At 40.3% G+C, this 25,756-nt stretch overlaps 1 protein-coding gene across 13 annotated transcripts in view; it reads left to right on the plus strand.

Moving 5' to 3' along the window:
• Positions 1-25,756, plus strand: part of ENPP2 (ectonucleotide pyrophosphatase/phosphodiesterase 2) — a 110,270-nt gene that overhangs the window by 57,976 nt on the left and 26,538 nt on the right. For 8 of the 13 annotated variants that reach the window (XM_027063992.2, XM_027063995.2, XM_053208302.1 and 5 more), the window contains exons 9-18: positions 2,063-2,118; positions 6,905-6,970; positions 7,664-7,736; positions 12,373-12,528; positions 14,572-14,680; positions 17,441-17,566; positions 21,270-21,301; positions 21,991-22,118; positions 24,345-24,432; positions 24,594-24,681. In XM_027063992.2, coding sequence (XP_026919793.1) covers positions 2,063-2,118; positions 6,905-6,970; positions 7,664-7,736; positions 12,373-12,528; positions 14,572-14,680; positions 17,441-17,566; positions 21,270-21,301; positions 21,991-22,118; positions 24,345-24,432; positions 24,594-24,681 — 922 coding nt within the window. The remainder of the gene's footprint in view (positions 1-2,062; positions 2,119-6,904; positions 6,971-7,663; positions 7,737-12,372; positions 12,529-14,571; positions 14,681-17,440; positions 17,567-21,269; positions 21,302-21,990; positions 22,119-24,344; positions 24,433-24,593; positions 24,682-25,756) is intronic. The other 5 variants (XM_027063997.2, XM_027063998.2, XM_015072848.3 and 2 more) reach the window with 1 other exon arrangement.

Consider the following 25,756-nt stretch of genomic DNA (forward strand, 5'->3'; position numbering starts at 1 on the left):
ACATGGCGGACGACAAGGACCAGCAACAAACTACCAGACCTGTAGAAGAGCCCCTGGATCTCATCAGGCTCAGCATGGATGAGCGAATTTACGTGAGAGTGAGAAACGACAGAGAGCTTTGAGGCAGAGTACATGCTTATGGTCAGCATTTAAATATGACATTGGGAGATGTGGAGGAAACTGTGACTACTATAGAAACTGATGAGGAAACATACGAAGGGATGTATAAATCAACAAAATATTTTTGAAAATATCAGAATATTCCGATGCTCTTTGGGGAGATGATGGTGTACTAGTTGCCCTCCATTAAGAGTTGGCTGAACCAAAGAATTTGTCGTGTGTGGAATATAGGAGACTTCTTATGATTGCCTTTTTAAATGCAGAAGACATTATAAAGAGAACTCTGTGTAAATTTTGATATTAAGAAACGACCAAGGATTCTTCCACTCCTGAAATGATTTGCAGATAACTCAAAAATACTTAAGCTAAAGGACATCCCCCCCCAACCATTTAAATAAATGTGATAACCAAGAAAAAAAAAAAAGAACAAATGGACACATTTTGAACCCTGGTTGGCCTGTGTGTCTGTGCCAGTTTGTCCGCAGGCTGAGATCCTCATATCTCTGACCCATCCCCATGGAAGGAGGAACCACCTCTCCCATGTAGATGACATTCTAGCCGTTCACACCTCCTCAAATCTGAGAGGTCACTCTGTGCTCTCCTGCCCATTCCTTACTTGCCAGCTGTAGCAGCTGTGATTTTGCGGGGCTCTCAGGGTCTTTAGTCCCTCCAAAGGAGCTTGGGAATCCATGTGGAATCCCCCAGGCCAGGCCACCAGACCTTTCTGAAACCATGGCCAACCTCCTGGAGGCCCCACACCTCCAAATATCCCCTCTCCCCCCAAAACAGAGGTTTTCACTGGAGTCGGTAAGACACTCTGGAAGTCTAGATACAGTGAAATCAGAAAAGGGGCTGGCTGCAATTCCTAGACCATTTTGCTTGGGTCTTACAACAAATGAGCCATATATTTCTTTCTGTTTGCCTCCCAAAGCACAGGGTGGGGGTGGAGGGTTGGTTCTTACAGACTTATGTTCAATGGGACACTGGCCATCTCAAGCTGTTTTTAATGTTCCTAGAATAACTGGATTATATTTATTTCCAATGCATAATAATAAAGATTAAAATAGATCTAGTGTTCACCAAATGCTAAGACACTGCTTTAAGGGCTTTAAATGTATTAACTTATTAAAGCTTAGAATAATCCTATGTGCTAGGTAATATTACCTACATTTTAAAGGAAACTGAAGCAAGGAGAGCTTAAGTCATTTCCTGGAGGACTGCATACTTGGTAAGTGACAGAGAAGAGGCTTAAAATCCAGCAGCTATCTGGTTGCAGAGCTCAGGTTCTTAACTGCCCTGTCTTCTGACTCGCAACAGCATGTGCTGGAAAGAATATTTCAAAAGCCTCAAAGAAATGCTTGGGTCACCTAACTTGTCCCAGGAACTTATTCTTAAATTTCCATTTATTGAAAAGCTAAATAAAAGACACAAGGGAAAATCCAAAATAAAAAATAGCTTTTTTCCCCTTCTCATTCACCTAGCTTAAAACAAAACAAGGCAAAGCTGGGTTCCAGGATTCTGGCATCTGTGTACCAAATTGGGGTTCTCCTCTATAGGCTTTCATAGGACAGGAAACATATGGTCCACTCCTGGGTCCTTTTATGAGCAGAATTCTGTCATATAAGTGAAATGTTCAAAACGATGATCAGAAAAGACAGGTACAGAAGAGACTTCTGAGATGAAATAGGAATTAAAAAATGCCACTGGAATCACAGCAGAGCTTTTGAAAGCTTTTGCAGAGAATGTATTGAATGACATTCATGGAAACAATGCTTCTGACTTCCAGATGTGAAAAGAGAATGATTGCAAATAATGTGAAATTTATGACGGGGTGTGGGTAAAGTATAAGAGATCTGATCTAATATATTTTAAAACTTTTTTCTTCTTTGAGAAGAAAAAAATCTCAGAACGTGTTATAAGCCTCTTATATTTTCCTCATTAGCTATGGATTACAGCCACCAAGCAAGGGGTGAAAGCTGGGACATTCTTCTGGTCTGTGTAAGTTGTCTTTATTTTGTCAGTGTTTGTAAAATTGCAATTATGATCAGCTTATGAAACATTAACTCAATTTGATTTCATTTCAGTTAAATACAAAAGCACTTGAGCTTTTCTGTATTTTCTGATTGAAAATAATCTTCCAATCATTTTTTAGAGGTCTTCCCTCCTTTTTCCTCCATCTTTTCTTAATAGAATATGAAGATTTTCCCTTCTTGTCATCCTTCAGATTTTTCTGTCCATTTATAGGGTTTGGTAACTTACCACCAAGGATCGTATATTTCTCTTGGACTATTTATTGCTGTGGTTTGCATTATCATTTTCTATAAATATATTATAACATACTATGTTTATTTTGGTTCACAACATTAAAAGTCTAGTGTGGTCTCAGACAGCTGATGTAGTAGTCTAGAGATTGGAAATTCCAGACAGGAGACAAGGGGAAGCCTCTGTTTCCACTCCATTTTCCACTGAACTCTAGGATTTCCCTAATAAGAAAAATGGAACTACCACTTGTCTTCCCCACAGAGCTAATGGGGGGATTAGTAGTTAATGTTCATAAAGTAGTCTTTAGGTGAAACTTACCTAATAAAAGTGTCAACATGTTGATTATTTTTAAGGCTCCTTAGTGAGAAAAGGAATCTGTTTCAACTTTCATGAGGATTTTGTTCCCACTGAGATGTTCTTTCCATCTTTTTTTTTTTTAACCACCTAAAGCTGTTTCCATATTTGCCTCTTATGCCTTAACAAAAATCTGACTATTCTATAATAGTAGTGTGCTGAGAGCAATCACAGGTTCAGATTAATCCAGAATGGGACCATCTATATTCTCCAAATTCAGGAATAAAAGTAGCTTTTTCAGATTTGAAGGGCTGTGTTGAAACTGGGTTTGGTGACTTTAAGACAGTGACCCTTTAAAAGTCTCCCCCGCCCCTATTTTTTAAAGAGCTTGTCTGAGTTGAGAAATAAGTGTGGGTATGTTAGAAATGACATGTAGATGACATGTTGATCTACCAATTTAATCATCTGCATTACATTTTTGTAACCCTTGACTGTTATAGATGCTTACAGAAATGATTTCTTCTGTTCCATAACATATTTGCTCAGCAGAACGGAAAGGAGCCAACAACATAATTAATACCTAGGTCCCACCCTTACCCCCCGAAACTGCTGCAAAGCTTCGTTGAAAAGGCCCAGTGTTCTGATTTTGAATGGCAATTTTCTCCACCCATTTCAAACTACTTCTAAGAAGGTAGCTTTTGTGTGCTCTAAAGATGTCCTTAGTTTGGCTTTGCTTCTCAGGCTATTGTTCTTTTATCTCTATATTCCAGGAGTGACTTGGATTTAGTTTTTTTTGTTTTTTTTTTTTTTCTTTAAAAAAAAAATCTTGTTATAACACACACACACACACACACACACCAGGGTCATATTTTCAGTTTTTTAATGGAATATATGTCAGGGGAATCTACACATGATACATTCTGAAAAATTTTAAGTTTAAAACCAGATTCAAGGTGCAGAGTTAGACTTGGAAGGCCATCTTTTTAACGTGATTCTGTACTGCAACCTAGAATTATTCTTGCTTTTTAAATGATAGTATTCTATTCCAAAGTACTGATGCTGCTCCATTCCATTTTGTGTGTGTGTGTGTGTCAATTCATGTTCAAAAGCAGTAATTCCTTTTATGTATGAGTGTTTAGATTGCTTCTAATCCTAGCGCTGCCACTTAATAGATTGCTGGCTGTAGACAAGTGATTTAATCCCTCGATAACATAGGGTGTTGTGAAGATGGAATGAGCTAACTTATTTAAAGGGCCTAGTAGGGTGCTTAGTACATAAAGAGTAACCAATAAGTGGTTTTTGTTTTCTAGTCCACATCATCTCTTCCAACACTGACCATACAATGGCTATATGTGTTCGAAGGTAATTGGTTCCCTTTAACACTAAATGCCTCATCTGGTCCTTCATTTTCCATCCCTCCTATTTTTTTTTTTTCTTTTTCTGACCATCTCTGACATACTTGGTCTCAGAACAAATTCTATATCAAACAGTGACGATAAAGACAGCGACACAAGCACCAATTCCCTTTCCATTTGGACACACACTGTTCCTTTGCCACGTTTGTTTGTGCTGTCTCTGGGTTGTGTTTTAAACACTAATGGCTAGGGGCTATGTCTTTTTGGTTCCTGGGCAATTTCATAAAGATAATGTAGAACTCGTAGGAAAGTTAGAGACCACTTTGTCCAGCTCCTCATTGGCAAGGTTAGAATAGTGTGGCCGAGAGAGGTGAAATGTCATGCCCGAGGGTCACAGTTTGGATGGATATTCAGGCATCTACAGTTCTCATCTCTGGTTCTTAGGACACACACATACTCAGCTCCTGCCCAGAAAATGGTAATCCCCTGCTTATCTTTCTAAGAAGAGAATGGCGACTCCTCCGTAATGGTCTTTTTAGTAGCAGAATTTTGTGTCTTTATTTACATTCATACAAATGCCTTGAACATGTTATACGTTTAACAAATATTTCATGAGTGTGTGTGTCATCTCTGTGGACCTGTGGATCCAGTACATGATGATAAAAGCTAACATTTTTCTAATTTCTGTGTGCCCGGCACTGTTCTAAGTGCTTTTCGTGTATTATCTCTTTTAATCTTTAAAAGAGCCTTATGAGATAAGAGCTATTGTTATCCTCATTTTATGGAGGCACTGAAACGTTAAGTAACTTGGCAAAGTCTAGTCACCAGCACATGTTGGAGTCAGCATTCAAACGCAAGCATTCCAGCCTCAGAGTGGATGCTTTTATTCCTTGCTGGTCAGACGCCCCATCCAACGAAGGTGTTAGAGGATGCGTATTCTGAGCTCGACACAAAATCTATTAGCTTGTATTTTTCCATTAGCATCAAGGGAGTCCATCAGAGTCCATTTTTGTGACTTAACACCAATTATGTAAAATAAAGCAGCTGGCAGGTAGGTCGTGAAATAAGGTAAAATGAAAAGGCTACCGCATTTGGCTTTTTTTTTAAGTTAGGAAAGAATTCTAAATATGTAATTATTTTGCTCAGATACAGAGGATTTCTGAGGCTGATGAATTAAATACCTTAAGTGATGATCTTGGCTTTGCTATGCCTATTTCTAATTCAATTATAGGCTATAATACACAGGGTCACATTTATTCAGTAGCCTTGGAATTTGTTTACATTAAGACTCATTTTATGTTAAACATGATTTTCTGGCACTGTTGGGATAGTTCTAGACTGGGAGGGGGCCAGAGGAAGGACAAAGCTCCGATCTAGGAGAGTTGGTGGGCCTTGGGGGGTGGGGGTTGCCTGGGGAGAGGAACTACTTGATTAGGGCTCCGGCCAGCTCCAGCCTTCCACCATGGCTCTGGAGCTTGGTTTTTCTCCCAGCTTTCTCTTGTTCACCTCCACCAAGAGTAAAAGTGTAAGTGGCTCACCCAACATCCCACAATAAATTTCCAATAGAGTTTATTTTTTGGAGCAGTTTTAAGTTCACAGCAAATGAAACTGGAAGGTACAGTGACTTACCAAGCCCCCCTTTGCCCCTGTACATGCATAGCCTCCCCCATTATCAATGTCCTCTACCCGAGTGGTGTATCTGTTACAGCTGATGAACCTACATTGACACCATTATCACCCAGGGAACACAGTTCATACGAGGGGTCACTCTTGGCCACAGTAATGTTTACTGACCGCAATTAAACTTGGGCTTTAGTTTGAGTTCGTCATAAACAAGCTCTAATGCCTGTTCTTGGATGGGGGGGGGGGTGCAGAAAAGCATGTCGTGCTACTTGTTAGGAAAGAATAAGCCAATTTCCCCGTAAATAAAGACATTGCTCAGCTTGTGAGCATCTCAATGAAACTCAGCCCAGGATACAGTACCGTCATGTAGCTGAGAGCTCCCAAAGCTGGTGCCAGATTTTGGGTAATTATATTTCAACAGAGGAATGAGACTTAAACACAAAAGTCATTGTGGATGAAGATTATACCCTTTCTGTCAGTCTCATAATTATAGGTGCCTATTCTTGATAGATTTTGATAAGATAGAAGAGAATTTCATGAATACCTTTCCTAACCCCTTATTTTATAGAGGAAGAATGTAAAGTTTTTAGATTAAATAATGTTTCCAAAGTCACATAAGTCTTTAGAGATAGAATGATAACTAATTATGATCATTAATAAAAATAAAGGTTTTTTGTTTTTTGGGTTTTTTTTTTTTGGAACTTACTATGTGGTAGGCCCTGTACGTGCCCTTTGCCTGTTTTGTCTCATTTTATCTTTATGACCAAGCTATGTGCCGTATGCCTTGCTATTATCTCTCTTTTACTGATGAGTAAACTGAGGCCCAGAGAGATCAAAGTGGGGTAGAGGTTAAGAGAGGTCATACCACCAGCAAGAAGCAGATTGAGGTGTCCTGGTAACCTCGGTGGCCATAGCTAATGGCTTTACTCACTGGATGGCAATGCTTCTGAGCCCAGGGTCCTTTTCTGCCTGTAGCAGAATCTCTGATCAGCCAGACAGGTTGCTCACTTGATTGTGAGTGAGAGTTTCCAGTCTCACCTTCTATGACAGAGGTTGAGCAATATGATATGTTGCAAATGGAAGTGGAAGTTTAAACACTGATTCGAAAGATGGCCTTTTATGACGAGGATGTGAAAGCAAATGGCGGTAAATAGAGAGCCCTTGGTCCTGGTGCCAGCGTGAGCAGTCATCAGGCTGAAGTTTGTGGAAATGCAACCTAACATCATGCTTTACTTGTTATCACCCTACAGAGTCATCCCTCATGAGCGGAGAATCTTAACCATACTGCAGTGGCTCACCCTGCCAGACGATGAAAGGTATTTGTTTCCGTCTCCCTGACTTAACCTCTCCTTTCTTCAGTCTGTTTCCATTGTAGGTTAGAATTGGGTGAAAACTAGATGGGCTGTGAAATAGAAGCACAGTCAAGGTTTGGTATTATTAAAAGTTTTATGGTTCTCAGTCTTGAACGTTACCTTCCCTAAGAAGGGTATAATGGACGTAGGCTATTGGGGACCATTGAATTACATGGATGGACTACAGCTGTTAATCCTGGCCACTACAGCAGAGGTTAAGGGAGTTCCTGGCTTTGATAAATGAACCAGCAGCATCCCAATGATGCCGGGGAAGCATTAAGCCTGACTTTTCACTTTAATGGAGTTGTTCTTTTAGGCTGCAGACTGCATGGTCCATGTGAATTTTCACTGGGCTCTGTTATCTTGAAGATCAAAGACCTGAGTATGTGTTCAGATAATCCTTTGTGACGTTTGGTCCCTGAGAGTGGTACCAGGCGGTTACTACAGTGCGGGTGGTGTAGGGGGCAGTGGATGTGGAAAAAAATAGAATTCCTACCCCCCCAAAAAACAAGAGACATTTTCCATGTTAATACTAACAGTGGTTGGGATATTAATTAACTTGATTTGAGATAATTTTCTCTTAATGTGAAGAGACACTTGATATTCTTTGTTATATGTGGTTTGGGGGAGATTCTGAACCTTCCAATTTTCCCGTAGGCCTTCAGTCTATGCCTTCTATTCGGAACAACCTGATTTCTCTGGACACAAATATGGCCCTTTTGGCCCTGAGGTTAGTAGCTTATCATCTGCTTGAGGAGAACATGTGCCCCTGGCTACCTGACCTGCTGACCTTATTTCAGGTCTCGTACAAAGTGTCTCGTATATGCAAGGTTTATATATATACTACAAGACTAAAAACATTTTAAAAAGTCTTAAACATACCTGTTTTTCTTATAAGAATTTCATTTCAGATTGATTTGATATTCAAACATATCCTAATCTTGGTGTTCACAGGAGAAGTATATGCCATCCCTGAAGGCATTAGTGAAAAGGTGAAGGATCAGGGAGGGTTGGCATTTGCCATCACTGGGATAGGAGTGGAAAGGCATCTGGAGATGAAACACACAATACAAAACATTACAACTGAATTTTAGCTCTGTTACAATGATTATGCAGTCAGAGAGGATAGGTCAGCTAAGTAGGTCTAATAAATAGCTTGAGCAGGTGCAATCAACCTGGTATATGTTATAGCATTGGACCCTTCTTTATTTGATAAATTTAGGCATAGATATATACCTGTGAAACCATCACCACAATCAAAACTATGAATGTATCCATTATTCCCCCAAATAAAATTAATTCTTTTTTTTTTAATTTTTACCGTTTATTTATTTTTTAGAGAGAGAGAGAGAGAGAAGGGGAGCACAAACAGGGGAGGGACAGAGAGAGAGGGAGACACAGAATCCCACGCAGGCTCCAGACTCCGAGCTGTTTGCACAGAGCCCAATGCGGGGCTCGAACTCACAAATGGTTAGATCATGATCTGAACTGAAGTCAGATGCTTAACCAACTGAGCCACCCAGGTGCCTGAAATTAATTTTTAATTGAGAGAGATGCACTATTGAATGAATCTGTTTAGCAGAGCAATGTAATGCCCTTTTATCAAACAGTAATCTTAGTTGGAAACAATCTGTTATATGATATCCAGTATAACTTCAAATTCAGAGGTGGGAAAGAGATAGTTGTGTTTTGTTATGTTCCTCATTTGTCTGGAAATGGAAATCTTCGCAGTGTTGCAGCATAGATCACTTTAAAACATGACAGGATTTGCAAATCTAAAACGTTTTCCATCTCTCTTTCTAACTAGTGTGGTAAGATCTACATCGACACAATAAAACTTGATTTGGGATAAAAAATCATTTCAAAAACTCTGTTAATGGAAGCTGCCTTCCATTCTCTAACAGGCTGTGACAACACTGCTCGTGATAATTAAGTTCATTGTGTTCAGCATAAGATTGAGTAGGAAATACAGAGAAGTGTGTTGGTTTAAATACTTTTGAACAAAACCCAGTATATCTAAACAAAGGCAGTAAATACCAAGAAGCTATAAATATTTTTGAATGTTTTAACATCAATTCTGTCATGATTTTTTTAAACACTGGAAACTAATGGCTATGGGAAACCATTCTTAGTTTGCCTTAAATCATTGAAGTTATATAAGTCTGATGCTCTTTTTCCTGTCCCTTTGATGTTTAACGAGTGTTGCATGATTATGAAACACAAATGATAAAATGAGATAAACATCTGCATGAAACACAAATCTTATTCTTGCCAGAACAAGCATGGCTGTTTTATCTTTAGGATGACTTTCTTTGAGATTAATCTAAAGTGAACAAAAGGAACTACATTTTATGAAAATGTTAAAAAAAAAAATCCTAAGTAGTTCCATGTGCCTTATTTAAAAGTTCAGCTTTGCTTGAATAATAATATCCCTTAAAAGATCCCATGGCATAGGCAAGCCAGAGGTTGGTTTAGCCATTCTTTTAAAAGGAAGAAGCTGGACTGGGGCCGTTCGAGTCACCTGGCGGGTAAGTGGACTGAGCAGTAGAATCTCAGAACTCCTGGGCCAGGGTCTTCCCATAGAACCATTTATCTCTCCTTTAGTCCAGGGCATAAGCAGAATGGTCATTAATAACCATGTTCAGTTCATACAGAAGATTTTCTTCATGTCAAAAATTGGCTTTTGACAATGTAGATGAAGTATAACTCTTACGGTCCTGATTTCCTTAAAAGTCATAAAGCTCAGCAATGTTTTTTATCCATGAACATCTCTGGATTTCTAGAATGTGTAGTTCAGTTGTAATTGCGTACTTGAAAGTGTCTGTGTGCATGTTTTAATCAAGAAATAAACTGAAAGGTTTCTTTTAAAGTACTGAGCAGTGATAAATGCAATGTAATATAAGATGCTTTAGTTTGTTGTAATGATGCTGTGCTCAGGGTTACTCCTAAATATACAAACAGAGATATTTTTCTTCTAGAATTTTTGAATTAAGACTTGAAGGTATTCGTGCTATGTTCTTTTTAGTATTAATACTTCCTTTTAACTGGGATATTCTCATGTATCCCCTGAGTAAAACACTCTTAATTAGGTCCTTGGAATGTATCTTCAGTTACGATAACTTGGTAACCTGGTCACTTTCTTCTGGTAAGGCAAGAGATATTTTCAGATTTCAACTATTTTTCATTTGGTTCTAGGAATCCTATTTCTACTGAAAAATAAAAACAAAACCATTTATGCTTTAAAAATGCAAAACCAAAACAAGCCAGCAAAACCTCTTTTCTGTAGTAGATGAATTGGTTTATATACCTGTAGATCCGTTATATACATGTGGTGTGCGTGTAAAGGCTTTACAAACGGAAATATTATTCATAAAGTCAGTAACATGTCTTCACTTACATTTAAGGAGAAAATACCTTGCATTTGAAGTTTAATTGAAAAAAATTCAAAATGCTGTGTGCTACAACGAAGTGGAAATCTGTGCATTATTTGCTTAATGTCTGAGTATACTTTTTCCAGGACGATTCTCAAAGACTATTAAATGAGATGACCAAACTTTGGGCTAATAGCTTCAAGAAATGGTTTATTGCTCCTGGTTTCATAGTGTAATGGTGAATGTTCAGAAACATGCTTGCTTTTGATTGTTGGCGCAATCTTTTTCTCTTTGACCTGTGCTTTCTCTGTGACTCCTCGTTCGGCTGCTCTTCCAGGCCTAGAGGCAGAGCTTTGGCTGGCTAGTTACTACCTTCAGATGGCAAAGTATTCTTCTGAAAAGCAGGGAAATTTGCCCCTCTCCCTCCGGTCCTCCTAATAACCTCAGGCTAAATCTTCTAAAGTCAGACTAAAGTATGGCTGGTCAGTGAAATCTTAGCTTTTGTCTACCTCTAACATTTGAAGAAGGAAGTACGTGCAATATAATCACTGGATGAAAACTCATTTTGGCTAAATCCTGTTTCTCCCGCTGCTCCTCTAACCTGCTGCAACCAGAAGGGCCCACCTTTGGAGTCTTCTGAATGGTGGGGTCTCTTGCAAATGGCTGGGTGTCTGATGGGCCGACTTGAGCACTAGCTGAAATGTATTCAGTGACCATGAAGTGGGAAACTGTCTCTTTCCTTTTGCTTCTCTTCTCGTGGAGAACTGCCTGAAACTAGATGCATTAAAAAAAAACACACAACACACCAAACACCACCAAACCAGAGTCCATGGGGCTGTGTCTTTCAATTGCTCTGCCGGGGACAGAGGATGAGGCGGAAACGGAAGTGCCTTTGCAGTGGCTTGCTCTGGAAACGGTGAAACGGCATGGCAGATGGCCTCCCTCTTGGATACACTAACATTGTTCCTCCTTCTGCCCCTTCCTGCATCTGAATGATTCTTGGAGCAGCAGTCTCACCAAGAGAGACTCAGCCAGGGAGACGTCAGGGCTTGCTGCTTTAATTCACCTTTGCACCGTCAGCAAATCAGGGGCCTGTTTTTCTCTAGTGTTTGGAAGTCCCAAAGGTTATCTTCCTTACTCAGGTTCTGTGTCAGCCTTCACCACTCTCTCTAGATTTTCACAACGAGATGTATAGAAAGAGTATAAGCACATAGGCTCTTTCTTGAGATCTATACCAAGATGAAGAGATCTTGATGAGTTTTACATTTTACCTAATTTTGCAAGATAGTTTTTTAAAAGACAGTTTTATTTATGGTTCTCTCTTGGCTTTAGAGGTCCTCTGTACCGAAAACCTAAATTATCAGTGGGAAGGAAGTTCTCTCTCCTGCTGAAAGTCCTGATTTATCTAAGTATACATTTATGTCCAAGGAGGATTGCTTATTATTTATGCTCCATTCCATCCTTGGTTTAAACATTTTCCCCTAATCCTTGCAAATGAAGGTGACACTTGCTTTGATATAGTGGTGGTATGAACAGATATCCATCAGATTCTGAATTGGAGCCACCTACATGAATCCCACGGTTACCTTGAAATGACTAAATGGCTAGTATTTTATTTGGTTTTCTGCTAGTACTTTATAAATGGAGAGCTCTTCATAACCAAAGACCAGTCTCTCCCTAATGTGGGATTTAATGGAATGCAGAACTGTATGTCACCTTCAGTATATCCACAAGCAGTCTCCTTAGCCCAAGAGAAACCCGCATGACTAGATTCTCTTAAATTATATTCTTGCTCGCAGCCTCATGATGGGTTTAGGAAGCTTCTCTCTATAGAGTTCCATGAATCATTTCTCCTACCAACTTTTTCTCACTTAAGGAGCCTTAGTCTTTTTAACTAAGGCTCTGCTGACCCAAGATGGCAAAGTGTGAGCTTTATTATCTGACCCAGAGGGACAGACGACTTCTGAGTCCAGACATCTCTATCCGCCAGTACAGGAGAGTAGTTATGGCTCACCTCTTACTCCGGCTAAGAGACCTAAGAGGAAGGTTACCCCTAAGAGGAGACAGGAAAGACCAGTTGCTCCTCCAAAGAAAAGAAGAAGAAAATTACATAGGATGGATCATTATGCTGCGGAAACTCGTCAGGACAAAGTAAGTTTATCTATTGTTCCAAAGCTTTGCGGCGGGTAGGTCTGAGTTGAAGGTTTTCTTTAGTGCCTTGCTTTGAAAATCAGCTGAATATGTTTCGGAAAAACTCTGGTTTTGTCATTCTTGGCTTTGAGTCCAGAAGAATCTGGCACTTCAGAGGTTAACACTAACGTGAAGACTTCCTGAACTTTCAGCAAGATGGGAAAAAAGAACCTTCCACTTTCTTTAGAATCAGTTGCCCTAAACCTAGTATTAACATTTAGGCTTGAACGAATGTTAGGAAGGCTGTTGGTTTTGCTTGCACTTATTCATGGAATTGGTTACAATGGTTTGTAGCCTTGGTTCTTGAGACAATCTAGCAAGGCAGCGAGGGGATTCCTCAAAGACCATATAAATTCGAACTCAATAGAAAATTGGCTCAGATTAATGGTGCATACCTTCAGAGTCCAGAAAAGGTCTTAGGTTATAGACAAGGGAATAGCTGAGGTGGAAAGCAAGAGAAAACAATGGGTAGTTGGAACTGTGTGTATTTTCTTATAGAGACACGAATAACGTCGACTCTTTTCAGTACATTCAGAAGAGGTTAGAAGTTGTCACTTCTCTCGAAACCTTCAGGTACCTCTGAGGCACTCTCTTGCTTATGACCATCTGAAATCGTCACTGAGAAGCAGGTCCTGGATTTCACCTGAGTTGTCTGGTGAAAATAAGGCATTGCCAAGCATTGACATATTAATGCTTTTGGTATGTTTTTGTTGAGGCAAAGGTCTTAGAAGAAAGCATGTTTTCCCAAAAGCAAATACCATTTAGTTCCACACGTGGTAGCCCTTCAGATGATGCTGGCGCATATCATTCTGAGACTTTTCACTTGTGACTTACTCCTTGGGACAGAATTTGAAATACTGACTCCTGCCATGAAGGAAAACAAGTTTACGGCTGATTTTACTGAGGATGTGATTTGAGGAAAGGTCTTGAGTCATCTGAGAAGACACTAATGGAGGATAATATTATATGTCTGAAATAAAAAATGACATGCAGACCCTTCTGTTCTTACCAGTCATCTTGGGTGTATGTGTGTGGTTGCAGCTAAGTTGTAAAATTCACCTGAAGTACAGCCAAGTGTTTGTCTGATGAGGTGTTTCTTGGAAATCTTTCCATCGCATAGAGATGACAGTGAGAGGGAAGTCTCTAGTGTGTGGGAGAATTCATGCTGTTAGAATCTTCCACTGGAGGCAAGAAAATGAGAGATGGATTGTATTTCGTAAGATTTGTAAATCTTCAGACAACTGAGTTTTTGTGTTTCCTTAAGCTGAATAAGAATTCTAGAACAAGCTCAGTGGTTCACTTCTTCTGAAGTTAAGACTCTTGTAGATTCTTATTCACTCAAAATCAGCTTGAAAGGGACTAAATTGAGAAGCAATAGCTTGTTTCTTAGAAGAGATTCTTCTAGTAACCTTGTTTCTTGGAAGAGATTCTATTACGGGATCTATTATTCTCAGACATTGACAGTTAAGTTCTTGGAGACATTAGATGGAGTCCATTGTATTAATGATGTTCTAATTTAGCATCAAATGGAAGGGTACCATTTTACCTCAGAACTGTTTTTGATTCACTTAGCCTCCATCGTCTTGCCATGGTTCAAAACCTGATGTGATTTCACCTAGCAAACAAGAGGCTTAAACTATCCATCTGACTTTCTGCTTACTCTCGAAATTCTTGGATTTAAATAACATTGTTATATTTTAGAAAGGCCAGTTTATCTCTAAAAAAAAAAAAAAAGAATTTACCTTCATCTTTCTGATATTTTTGTATCACAGAATCTTAAAAGGGATTGAATGAGGGGAGATTTTACATTCCTGAAATAATACAAATAAAAGTGATCAGAACAGATTTCCATTAAGAGCAGCAGACAGATCTCCCTAGACAAAGCTCTGCCTCTGGGCCTGAAGTTTTCTTTCCAGAATGTTCTAGGGGTAGAAGATCTATGAGAAACTAAAAGGAAAAAAAAACCCAAAAACCTGCTGGGCCTAATTTGCTCTTTTTTTCCAGATGACGAATCCTCTGAGGGAAATTGACAAAACAGTGGGGCAATTAATGGATGGACTGAAACAGCTGAAGCTGCATCGCTGTGTCAATGTCATCTTTGTTGGAGACCATGGTAAACCTTTGTTTCTTCTTCGCTAATAGGACAACTACATAGATCATGTTTCTGATGGAGAACGCTTGCCCTCAGAGTCCCAGATTGCATTCTTCACCTTCTTCCCTCTTTCTTTAGGGTAGGGAAAGAAGTCAGGCCATGACTCAAAAGTGTGAGATGACACGAGATGACCCTGGATCATTCTGACCCAAACCGGGGACTTCCTGTGTCATCCTTTTCTTTGCAGGAAAGAAAGTCTTTCCACAAAAATCTGTCTCTTGCCAAAGTGTGGCAGACAATTTTCTTGTGGTATTAATAGCTTCCTCTCTGTGACATATCAGGTGATACTACTCATCTCTGCTAGCCACATCCCCAAAAAGAGCCTACAGAGTCTATGTGGCTAAAAAAACTAAATCTAAATATGATACGGAGGAGGAGACATAGGATTCTTGTCAAAGAAGAGGTATATAAGTAAAACAATTTCCCTGTATTCACTGAGAGAATTCAAACCCAAAACCACAGGACCTTGCTTCAGTACAGAAACTGTTAAAGAGAGGAAGAAGCAGAGTTTTTCTAAATCACTGTATAAAGTAGAAGAATTCATAACCACTTTGTTGAACATCATAAACATTAGATATTATGGAGCTGCAGGGAGTTCCTCAGAGGGCGTTCTTATTCACAGCTGTGTACCCTGAGTTCTATCTAGAGAGTGCCTCCTGCATTCCAGAACTATCAAATTGAAAGAATGACCCTGGAATGTGGGCCTGCTCCCTTCTAGGAAAGGGCTTCAGAGAAAAAAATTGGTAGACTCTTTGGTAGTTGTGTTAAGAATGGCAGGCAAGGGTCCCTAGTCAAAGGTCTGCTTTGGGCCTGTAGTTTTCTTTCCAGAATGTCCTAGAAAATCTAGGAGAAGTTCAAAAAAGAAGTTGTGGGACTTGCTTGCTCTTTGGCAGGGGCTAAATGTGACCCTCTGCAAAATCATGCTCCATAAGATTGACTTGGGAGAGAGCTACAGATAAGACAGAGATTCTGGAGCATGTGACATAGCTGATTCAATTTAAGTTGCCCAGAGGTGTCAAGAGCATTTGGTCACAGGCTGGAGCCTCATGTCTAAGAAGTGGATGGGTGCCAGCGAGTCACATGCTGGAGCATTGCAAAGGTCTTAGTTTAAAACCTTGTCTTACCAGGTGCAGGCTTCTGAGATGAGTAGATTGCTTTAGTTTTGGGAAGCCTTTGCGTCTCTTTCTTAAAAGGTAGTATGGTCTAGTATTTCAGAGCCTGGGCTTTGGAGTAAGAAGTAATTTCAGTGGAGTTCAAATTGCACTGTGCCACTAAGGAGCCATCTCGTCATATGCGGCCTCCTCATCTGCAGAATGAAAACACTAATACTACCTACACAGAGTTAGTCCAGAGGGTGAGAGTGATGATGCTTGAGAAGCTCTTCACATATGGTCTTTGAAAGCAAGAGAGATGGTTCACCGCTACGATGGCAAAACTGACTTCCTAGACGTGTAACAAATGGAAGATTCTTCCAGTCTTCCACCAATATGTGTTTTGAGACTTGCTTTTTCTGAGTTAACAGTGTACTAAAACAGTAGCTGTTCATTGTTTTTTCTTTATGATGGTTTAAATGTTAAAAGACAGGTTGTATAAACTTTGTGTTATGTTGGGATATGTTTTTGTCTTTCTTCATTCCCATTTGTATTGCAAAAGAGATGAGGTGTCTTGATCTGGGATCCCAGAAGGTGATAATTTGGAGTTTATCAGGTCTGCGCCACTCTGGGTTGTATTTCTTTATTCCAAAACCTTACGATGTCTTTTACAGAATCACTAATTTTCCCCCTCTTAGAGAATATCTATATATTGGATTGTGCAAAGCAGTATATTAAATCTTCATCGTTCTGTGTCATCTCATAAATTCCAAAATGACCATAAATGTGTCTACCAGTCCCCATAGTCTATTATTGTGACATTTGAGTTTATGTTGTTTTTTTATTCATCTATTTTTAATATTGATTAAGAATTTTTTTTTTTTTTTGATGGGGGCAGAAAACCAGTCTTGGGTAGGGCAGGAATATTTGTCGGTTAAAAAAATTCCCTACCTACACGCTTTTTGTGTTTGAGTTGCTAGCTTTCAGTTTTGACTGATTACATTGTTTACAACTTGTTTTCAGCAATATTTTGTTTTTCAGTTTGGGTGGTCATTGGGGCTGACATTTTTTTCTCATCTCTTGTTGCCAGTATTGTTTTGTCAGTAACGTCCAAGGCCACCAGTGGAGACAGGCTGAGGACTGGTGATTATGCACTCAAGTCAGGAGATACATTAGAGAGAATTGGAAAATGACATTTTGTAAAAGAGACACAGAACTATGTATTCCAGTTATTTACACCACCCCCAGCTGGGAAGAGTTTGAAGCAATCTAGGATTTTTTTTTAGAGTAGATCTTTTCCATAATGACTGTGTAAATAGCTTTTTAAAAAGATCGTAGTCACTTCCTCTGTCGTGCTGTTCCTGCTGAACGACTTAAAATGATCATTGAGATGATGCAATTTCCACCTTCTGGCACTGCAAGATGATGTGACTATATCAGAATCTGGTGAAATGATTATAGAAAGGAGCATTAAAAAATGTAAAGTCAAGTTAAGAAATCTCAAAAGAGGGGGATCCTCACAGTAAGTTGTTAGAAATGAATTAGGGACATGCCTGGGTGTTATTTTTAGTGTCTGTGTTAGGATATTAAGTTTACAATCACCTGAAAATATGTTCTTTGCCCCCTACAGGAATGGAAGATGTCACCTGTGACAGAACGGAGTTCCTGAGCAATTACCTGACTAACGTGGATGACATTACGTTAGTGCCTGGAACTCTAGGAAGAATTCGGTCCAAATTTAGCAATAATGCTAAATGTAAGTTGCTTCTCAAAATGCTAAGTTGTTAGAATGGTAATAGAGTAGAGTAGGTGCAGCCTCGTTCTCTGAAATTCTTGCGTAAAAATCCTCACTTTGCTACTTCTTAGCTGGGCGACCTTGAATAAATTATGTAAAAACTCGAACCCTCAACTTTTTCATCTGAAAAATGGGATGTTAATAACAGCTACTGGATCGAGCTGTTGTGGAAATGAATCTATGTGTATCACTCAAAGAGGGTCCTGGCACATGACAGCATTATGTAAATATTTGCTCTTGTTTTCTTTATGTGGAAAATACACTTAATTTGAGACATGCGCATAACCATAAACTTCTGTTTACAGCAGAGGAACATTTCAACAAGAGGTTCAAGCTTACTCTTTAGCTGAGGCAGGGGAGTCTGTGACAGGTTTGTCAGAACCACACTCAGACCCTGAATGTCCCTAGGAGCCCAGTTAAAGGGGACTCTTCAGCTTTATGAAAGTGACCAACACAACCCTGGGGTCCTGCCCTTGGGAAGTGGCAGCCATTTTGAAAGATTAGAAATAAACAGGAACCGTCTTATCGCTTATGTTGTACACACTCAGGTTATGATATGCCACTGACAAGAACATTTATCGTAGAATAGGATGTCTTAGGTGGTGCCTCCCTAGCCCCTGAGAAGTCCACAGTTTTATTGGAGACATGCTGCATTTGGGGGAAAAAATCCTTTAGAGGTTTTAACCTTGGGAATAAGAAACCATCGGCGAAAGTGTAAAGCTTTGGAAAATTAAGTTTTTCCCAAACTGCGTTCCTGAGTCAACACAAATGGGAACAGTTCCAAGGTCAGCTCCAGGCAACGTTGTAAAATAAACAAATCCTCTGTGTTTCTGCCGTCTCTTTTCCATGCCCTTTCTGTCCTCCGGATCCTCCCTTCTCCTCTGCTCACTTGAGACAGGAAGGCCCTGGCCAGGGACAGGACACGGGTCACTGTGGTATCTCTTGAATCGGTGCTTACATTTTAGGGCTTGTGCAAGAAAGGTTTTGTCTATATTGAAAGGTCTTTTCAGTAAATGAATGGTAAATGGAATGACGAGGTTGTTTTAGGGGAAAAGGAAAACCTTGGGGCCAATGAAGTAATAAGTACCAATAATGAAATATTTCATACTTTACAAACGCTTTCCTATATGTGATTTCATCCCGTGAGAGTCAGTAGAGTGGATGGTTAGCAGCACAGACAGGGTGGCAGGATGTCTAGGTTCAAATCCCTGCTTGGCCAGGTGGTCACTTTATGATCTTGGGCAAACTAGTTACATGCTCTGTGCCTCAGTTTCCTCATCTATTAAAAAAGGATTGTTGGAAAGATTGATGAGAGATTATCTACATATCCCCTTGGTCAGTGTTTAGCACATAGTCAAAGTTGTATAAATGTTAGCTATGATGATGGTGTCTTGGCCATGTCACTATTTCAGCTAGATGTGTATACAGTCTTCTTCAATCCTTCTAATAACCCTGTGGGATGGGTGTTATTATCCCCTTTTGCAAACAGTAGAAATCAAGGCTCAGAGAGAGGTGAAGTTCCTGGTGAGAAACAAGAGAGCTAGGACGTGGCGGAGCTGGGATGTGAACCCACATTCACCAGTTCTTAAGCACTGCCATGTGCTGAGTGACCACTTCCGCTCATGCAAAGCAGAAGCTGCCAGCGTGAGAGGCCTGAGAACTTGAGAACTCGAAGTTGGTGTCTTAAGCGTGGACTCAGGCACTTGTTATTTTCCAGTAGTTCTCTGGGATTTATCTGAGCACAAGATTGCCCCGTGCTGTTTATTTTTCTTCATCATCAAAGAACGTGACTTAGCCTGTTTGGTCCCTTTGAGGATTGTGGTTTATGAGTCCACAGAGTATAGAAGTTCAGAGGATGGCCCGCTCATTCAGATTGCCAGGGTCCCAGTGTAAAAGCACCCGTCTTCTAAATGCCCTTTGGCTTGGTGAGGATTCTGTTAGCACCTACCTCCCAGAGTAGCTGTGACCAGAGAGAAAGTGCCTGCAAAGTTCTCACAGAGACTGCACATGATAGGGACACAATTTGGGTTCATATTGTTGCTACCATTATTACTTTCTTGCCTTCCATTAAAAAATGCAACTAAAATTAAACCCCAATTTAGGTAGGATGGAGTCCACATTTTAGCTTTGGATTTCATAGCTTTAGAATTAAGATTCTGAAAATTGTCTCTGAAGTATGTGTACTTACACTGCAAGACAAGCTTACTTATACATTTTTTCCTTCTTTTTTTTTAAATTTTACTCATTTATTTTGAGAGAGAGGGAGAGCGAGAGCAGGGGAGGAGCAGAGAGAGAGGGAGAGAGAGAGAATCTCAAGCAGGCTCCGCACTGTCAGTGCAGAGCCTGATGTGGGGGTCAAACTCATGAACCATGATATCACGACCTGAACCAAAACCGAGAGTCAGCCACTTAACGGACTGAAACGTCCAGGCACCCCAGTGATGCATTTTCAAAAAATAACAACAAGTATTTATTTATTTATATTAGCGAATGCTTACTGAATGCCTACCATGAACCAGGCCCCGTGGATACAGCCAGAAATGACATAGACATGACCTACTCCACTGATAACTTAAATTTCAGGGAGGGCTGGGGCACCTGGGTGGCTCAGTTGGTTAAACGTCCAACTTCAGCTCAGGTCATGATCTCGTAGTTTGTGAGTTCAGACCCCACATCGGGCTCTGTGCTGACAGCTCAGAGCCTGGAGCCTGCTTCAGATTCTGTGTCTCCCTCTCTCTCTCCCCTCCCCGACTCATGCTGCCCCCCGCCCCCCCGCCAAATAAGTAAACATTCAAAAATTTTTTAAAAAATTTCAGGGAGGGCTGCTTCATGAGTGTTGGTATCTCTTCCGTATGCTGCTTTCCTTTTCTGCTGATTCTGTAATGACACACTAAGGCAAAGTTTTTGAAAACAAAACAAAATCCAACCAACCTACAATCTGCTCTTTCTCTCCACACCCCCCAAAAGGGGACCTTCAGATAATGTAATCCTGTCCACAGTTTAAACACAGTCATCATTTACATAGTTTTGCTTTTAGCTAGCTCAGGGTACTGACTAAAATACCTTTTGTTTGCTGGTTAGTAAAAATAAAGGAAGTGCATCCCTGTGTGTGTCTGTGGCTGGAGAGGGCAGCTACCTAATTAGACCCATGATGTTACTGGGGAAACAAAACTCCATTTAGAAAAAAAATAACTCAATGGAGTAGAAGATTCATCTTAAAATGGATGATAGCTTGTTTCAAAGACCTGCAGATAAATAGGAAGTGTCACTAAATGCCCCAAGTGCCCGATTTAGTTCCTGATGGCAAATTGCAAATGAACTGAAGCCAAGATCCAGAGGGACCACTGGGGGAACTTCAAGAAGATGTTTACCTAGCATTATCTTTGTGCTCTGGAAGGAGGAATTCCCTTCCAGAAGAGGAGAACCAGACCTTGCCAGGAAATGTGCCATAGAGGTATTTCCACGTACATAGCTGCATTCCACTTACCAAAATATTAAATACTCACACACAACTTTACACATATTTTAAATAGAGCCTAATGTGATAGCTCTTCTGGGAGGGGGGAAAAAAGAGAAATAATTGAGTCCTTTGCTGTAAAAATTATTTCTCTCAGTGATTATTGTCATTTTTTTTTGAAATTTCTCTCCTTCTCTCTTTGAACAGATGACCCTAAAGCCATTATTGCTAATCTCACGGTAAGTATGGCAGGTCACCCGGTCTCTGCCCTTGGAGTGGCTTCCACACACTCACCTCCTAGGTTCACCTACCCTGTGGGGCGGGAGGAACATTTTCCTTACTGCCCGGCAGTCCCATATATTTGTTTCTCTAAGAGTTTTCAAAACTTCAAAACTGGACAGCTGCAGACTCCCTAATGGTCTTGGCAATGACACAAACTGAGAATATTTGATCTTTCCATTAGAACTGAATAGTATTCATTCATGAGTAAACAAATCCTTACTCTCTCTGAAGCAGATCTGCCCATCACCCTGTTCCATCACCCTCCCCACCATGCAGGATGTAATCACACAGGCCTGAGTGCTCATCTCCTCCCTTCCCACCCCGCCTCCCATCCTTGACTCCAAGTAGTTGGAAAAGGCTTTAGTGTTGGAGTTGCTGTTAGTGATAGTCTCACAAGTCAGGAATGTATCTTAAAAATTCCTAACTACCCTCTGATAACCTTCCATGTCATCTACCAAGTTATCAAATCCCCTTTGAACCTATTTGTTTTTAGCTTGTATTATTTGATAGGGGATAACAGATTCCATTTATTCACTAACTAGCCCTTTGTTTGGCTTACAACCTCCTTCAACTTTCTAGAGAGAGTATGTACGACTTTTTCTAGAAAACGCTCCATGTAAAAGTCCAATTTCCATTTATATTTCAGTGTAAAAAACCAGATCAGCACTTTAAGCCTTACATGAAACAGCACCTTCCTAAACGCTTACACTATGCCAACAACAGAAGAATTGAGGACATCCATTTATTGGTGGACCGCAGATGGCATGTCGCAAGGTAACTTGGGGATTGGCTGTCCCAGTTTTTGATCTTCATAACCACCTCTTTGGCAACTGGAATGCTACAAGGTCCTCAGCCATGAAAAAAAGAAATCTCAGTTGGAAATCCCACCATTTCCAAATACTTTTTATGCTAGATAAACAATTAGCGCTGAACCAACACATCTCTATTTTCTGGATCTCAGCCTCTTGGTGTCTCTTTGAAGTCTCTCAGTGCATCTCTGTGTGGTCTCTCTCTCTTTTCACTTTTTAAATTTACATTCTAACCTCTATCCTTATTGCTTGAGTAGGTCAAAAGTATGCCTGGGACATGGACTTAACCACAACTGGACTGATTTGGTCTCATTTGACAAGACTTACCCTGTAGCAACATTTGTGGAGGAGTTTAGAAAATGTTGCCTTAAATATTTTAAATGTTTACCTTCTTTTGAGCTACAAAAGACTCTCCAATATTGAAGACACTGTTTCTTGCTCTTGAATCTGATGTAGAATGTGTCTGGAAATTCTAAGCACTTCCAAAGAATTAATCATTAAAAGGGTATCCATTTTCACACAGACCTGGCAGAAGCCCTTTTCCGCTCACTCTTGCTCTGACTTGCTCCTCAAGAAAAGTTTTGGGAGTTGGTCTGTAGTGATAATTGAGCAACTACTATATGTACTGTACTTGGGTAATGAGTTTACAAGGGAGAGAAGATGATGATAAGATTGTGGTCCTCTAGAAACTCCTATCAGTGTATCAGTTTGAACCACCTTTTGGGACACATGTGACACATACATAAATATCCTACTGTAATTGTCAAGGGTCTACACAGAGTTAAATATTTAGGATTATGAAGAGAGATGTATGAAGACCAGAAATTATTGAAACCATTTAGAACAGACATAGGGGGTCTTCATGAAGTAGTTACCAAGATATGAACACAATGGGTTTCGCTGTGTTCTTTTATGGATGGCGTAGCTTGGAAGAGAGAGCAAATTTGGTGCAGTTGATAGGTTGATACGCAGAAAAGCTGGTAGTTGAGTAGAAGTGAGAGATGATGACAGTTGACCAAGTTAGTGGAGACCAAAGCCAGGCATTTTACTAATCAGTAAATCTTCTTTTTTTTAAAGTTTATTTATTTATTTGAGAGAAACAAAGACAGAGTGGGGGGGGGGGGCAGAGAGAGAAGGAGAGAGAGAGAATCCCAAGCAAACTCTATGCTGCCAGCACAGAGTCTGACGCGGGGATGGAACTCACGAAACCATGAGATCATGACCTGAGCAGAAACCAAGAGTTGGACACTTAACCAACTGAGCCACCCAGACACCCCAATAACCAGTAAACCTTTTTAATTTAACTTTGCACTGTTGAGTTATCATATGCACATACCTCATCATCCCAAGCTGAAAGTACTTTTCCTAGGAGTGGGGACCCAAATGTTCAATTTGTTTTCCACCAGGCATGTCAGTGCAGTGCAATAGAGTCTGTAGGCACTTACAAGGATCCATAGAAATGGGACCCACGGGAGTATTTATATTACTAAACATGGAAGTATTTTGGAAACGTGCTGCATGACATTTAAGCAAAAGACATCTCCCTGTCATAACAAGAAAGGTCAAGTGGTTTTGATGCCTAGAGAGCAATGTTTTCACTTTCTTATTTGTAAGTAGTGATGTTGTCTATGGGAGCCTGGGCTTTTGTTAAATATGTCACTAATACATGTTAAATTTGCCACTCAGTTATACCCTCTAATTGTATTATATTGATAGGTAAATTTGTATGTAAACACTTTTATAAAATACATCTCCATTCATTGATTAAATAACACATATTTTGAAAGTACCTATTATGTGCTTGGCTTTGAGCCTAGTGATAGGGATATAGAAGTGAACCAGACAAACATGGTCCCAGGGTGGAGAATCTTACCCTTGTGGAGCTAGGGAAGCACATTGGCAGACAGAACATTACCTGTGACTAATGCTTTGCTCAGCACAAGCAAGGTACAGGACAGTAGCTGCCTTGTCTTCAGAGGCCCCCATTTGTCCTTTGCCAATTGTCAACATAAAGGCACCTGGGGAAAATGAATAGCATCATCTTTTCATCACTACAAGAACGATGCAATTAAAATAGAGATGAATATGCTTGTAAAATCCACTTCTTGGAGGTTTTGTGTGTGTCAAAATTGGCTTCTTAGGAGTGATTTCCTGAGAAATCCTGACTAACCCTACGATTGTTTCGATGTAGGAAACCTTTGGATGTGTATAAGAAACCATCAGGAAAATGTTTTTTCCAGGGAGACCATGGATTTGATAACAAAGTTAACAGCATGCAGGTATGACCACAGAACTGTGAATTGAAAATGGATTTTAGTGATTCTCAGAAGAGCTGGAGAATACTGGCATGAGAGAAGTTGAACAGTATTCATAAATGGAAAAAGGGCTGCTACTAGATACCAGCAACGTCTAATTGTTTTTGTTTCCTTTCTCTTGGAAGACTGTTTTTGTAGGTTATGGCCCGACATTTAAGTACAAGACTAAAGTGCCTCCATTTGAAAACATTGAGCTTTACAATGTTATGTGTGGTAAGTCACCTATTTAATCAAAGCCAACGAAGCAATCTGAGTTATCGTATGAACTTCGGCGAGGTCAGAGAAAGAACCGAGGTATCTGTTTTCTAGGACCACTTCACCTCCCTGCAAAACATTGGTGTAACTTGCCCACTGGTTCGAAGGACAGAATATCATCCCCTTCTAAGGCTTCTTTGTCTTCCTTTAACAGTCGACTAACGGGGAGTTTTCCTAGTGTTGTTCTTGGCAGCCTCTGGCTGATCTAACATCACGTGACAGTTTGACACCACTGGTCAGAGACCTGGTGAAGCAAGGAGAGTTCCTCACAGAGCTTTCTCCCACCTCCATCTCTGGTGTTGCAGCCCGGTTAAAATGGTGCCAGCTTGCATCCTGGCCAGCTATTTATGCGCTCCTAATTATTTTTCTTCCTTGAGCTTCTAGTCGCTGAATGAGGACAACTTTTCCTATTTAGTAAGGGAGTGCCGGTCTGGTGGTTAGAGGGGGAGTCTGAAAGTCGGGTCTCCTGGGTTCTTTTCCCATCTTGGCTGCTAGCTCTCCCCTGTCCTGCCTCTCAGCTTAGGCAAGTCACTGTGTGCCTGCTTGGCAACTATTCCCTTGCTATGAAATCAGCCTGTTCATTTCAGAGCAGCCTTTCAAGGCACAGGGCCAAACCCTCCTCTTCTCCCCATACTTCTGTGGAGTGCATTAGAGGGCAGGCTAGGGGTTATTTATTGATTATAAGTCTCATTTCAAAAGGTGGGATAAAAAATCTCAGAGATGCAGGAGGGCATTGACACTGACTCTGGTAGTCCCTATAGCTGTCACAGACATAAGCAATAGCTGGTCAAGGCCCTGTTCATTCACTCTTTCTTTTTGGGAATGCCTCTCTCTATGGGCAGGCAACAAACATGGCTATTTCAGAAAGCTGTGGCAAGACATGTTCAGGCTAGAACGGTTCAGGAGCTAAGAAAGGGGGCTTACAAACTAATTTTGGCTTTATTCAGTTCTGCTTTGTGTTCAGAGTTTTCAGACCCTTGGAAGATGCATGGTTTTGACTCTCACTATAGCTCCTCAAAAAATATTTATCAAG

The sequence above is a fragment of the Acinonyx jubatus genome, chromosome F2, assembly GCF_027475565.1.
Source record: "Acinonyx jubatus isolate Ajub_Pintada_27869175 chromosome F2, VMU_Ajub_asm_v1.0, whole genome shotgun sequence".
NCBI classification, from domain to species: Eukaryota; Metazoa; Chordata; class Mammalia; order Carnivora; family Felidae; genus Acinonyx; species Acinonyx jubatus.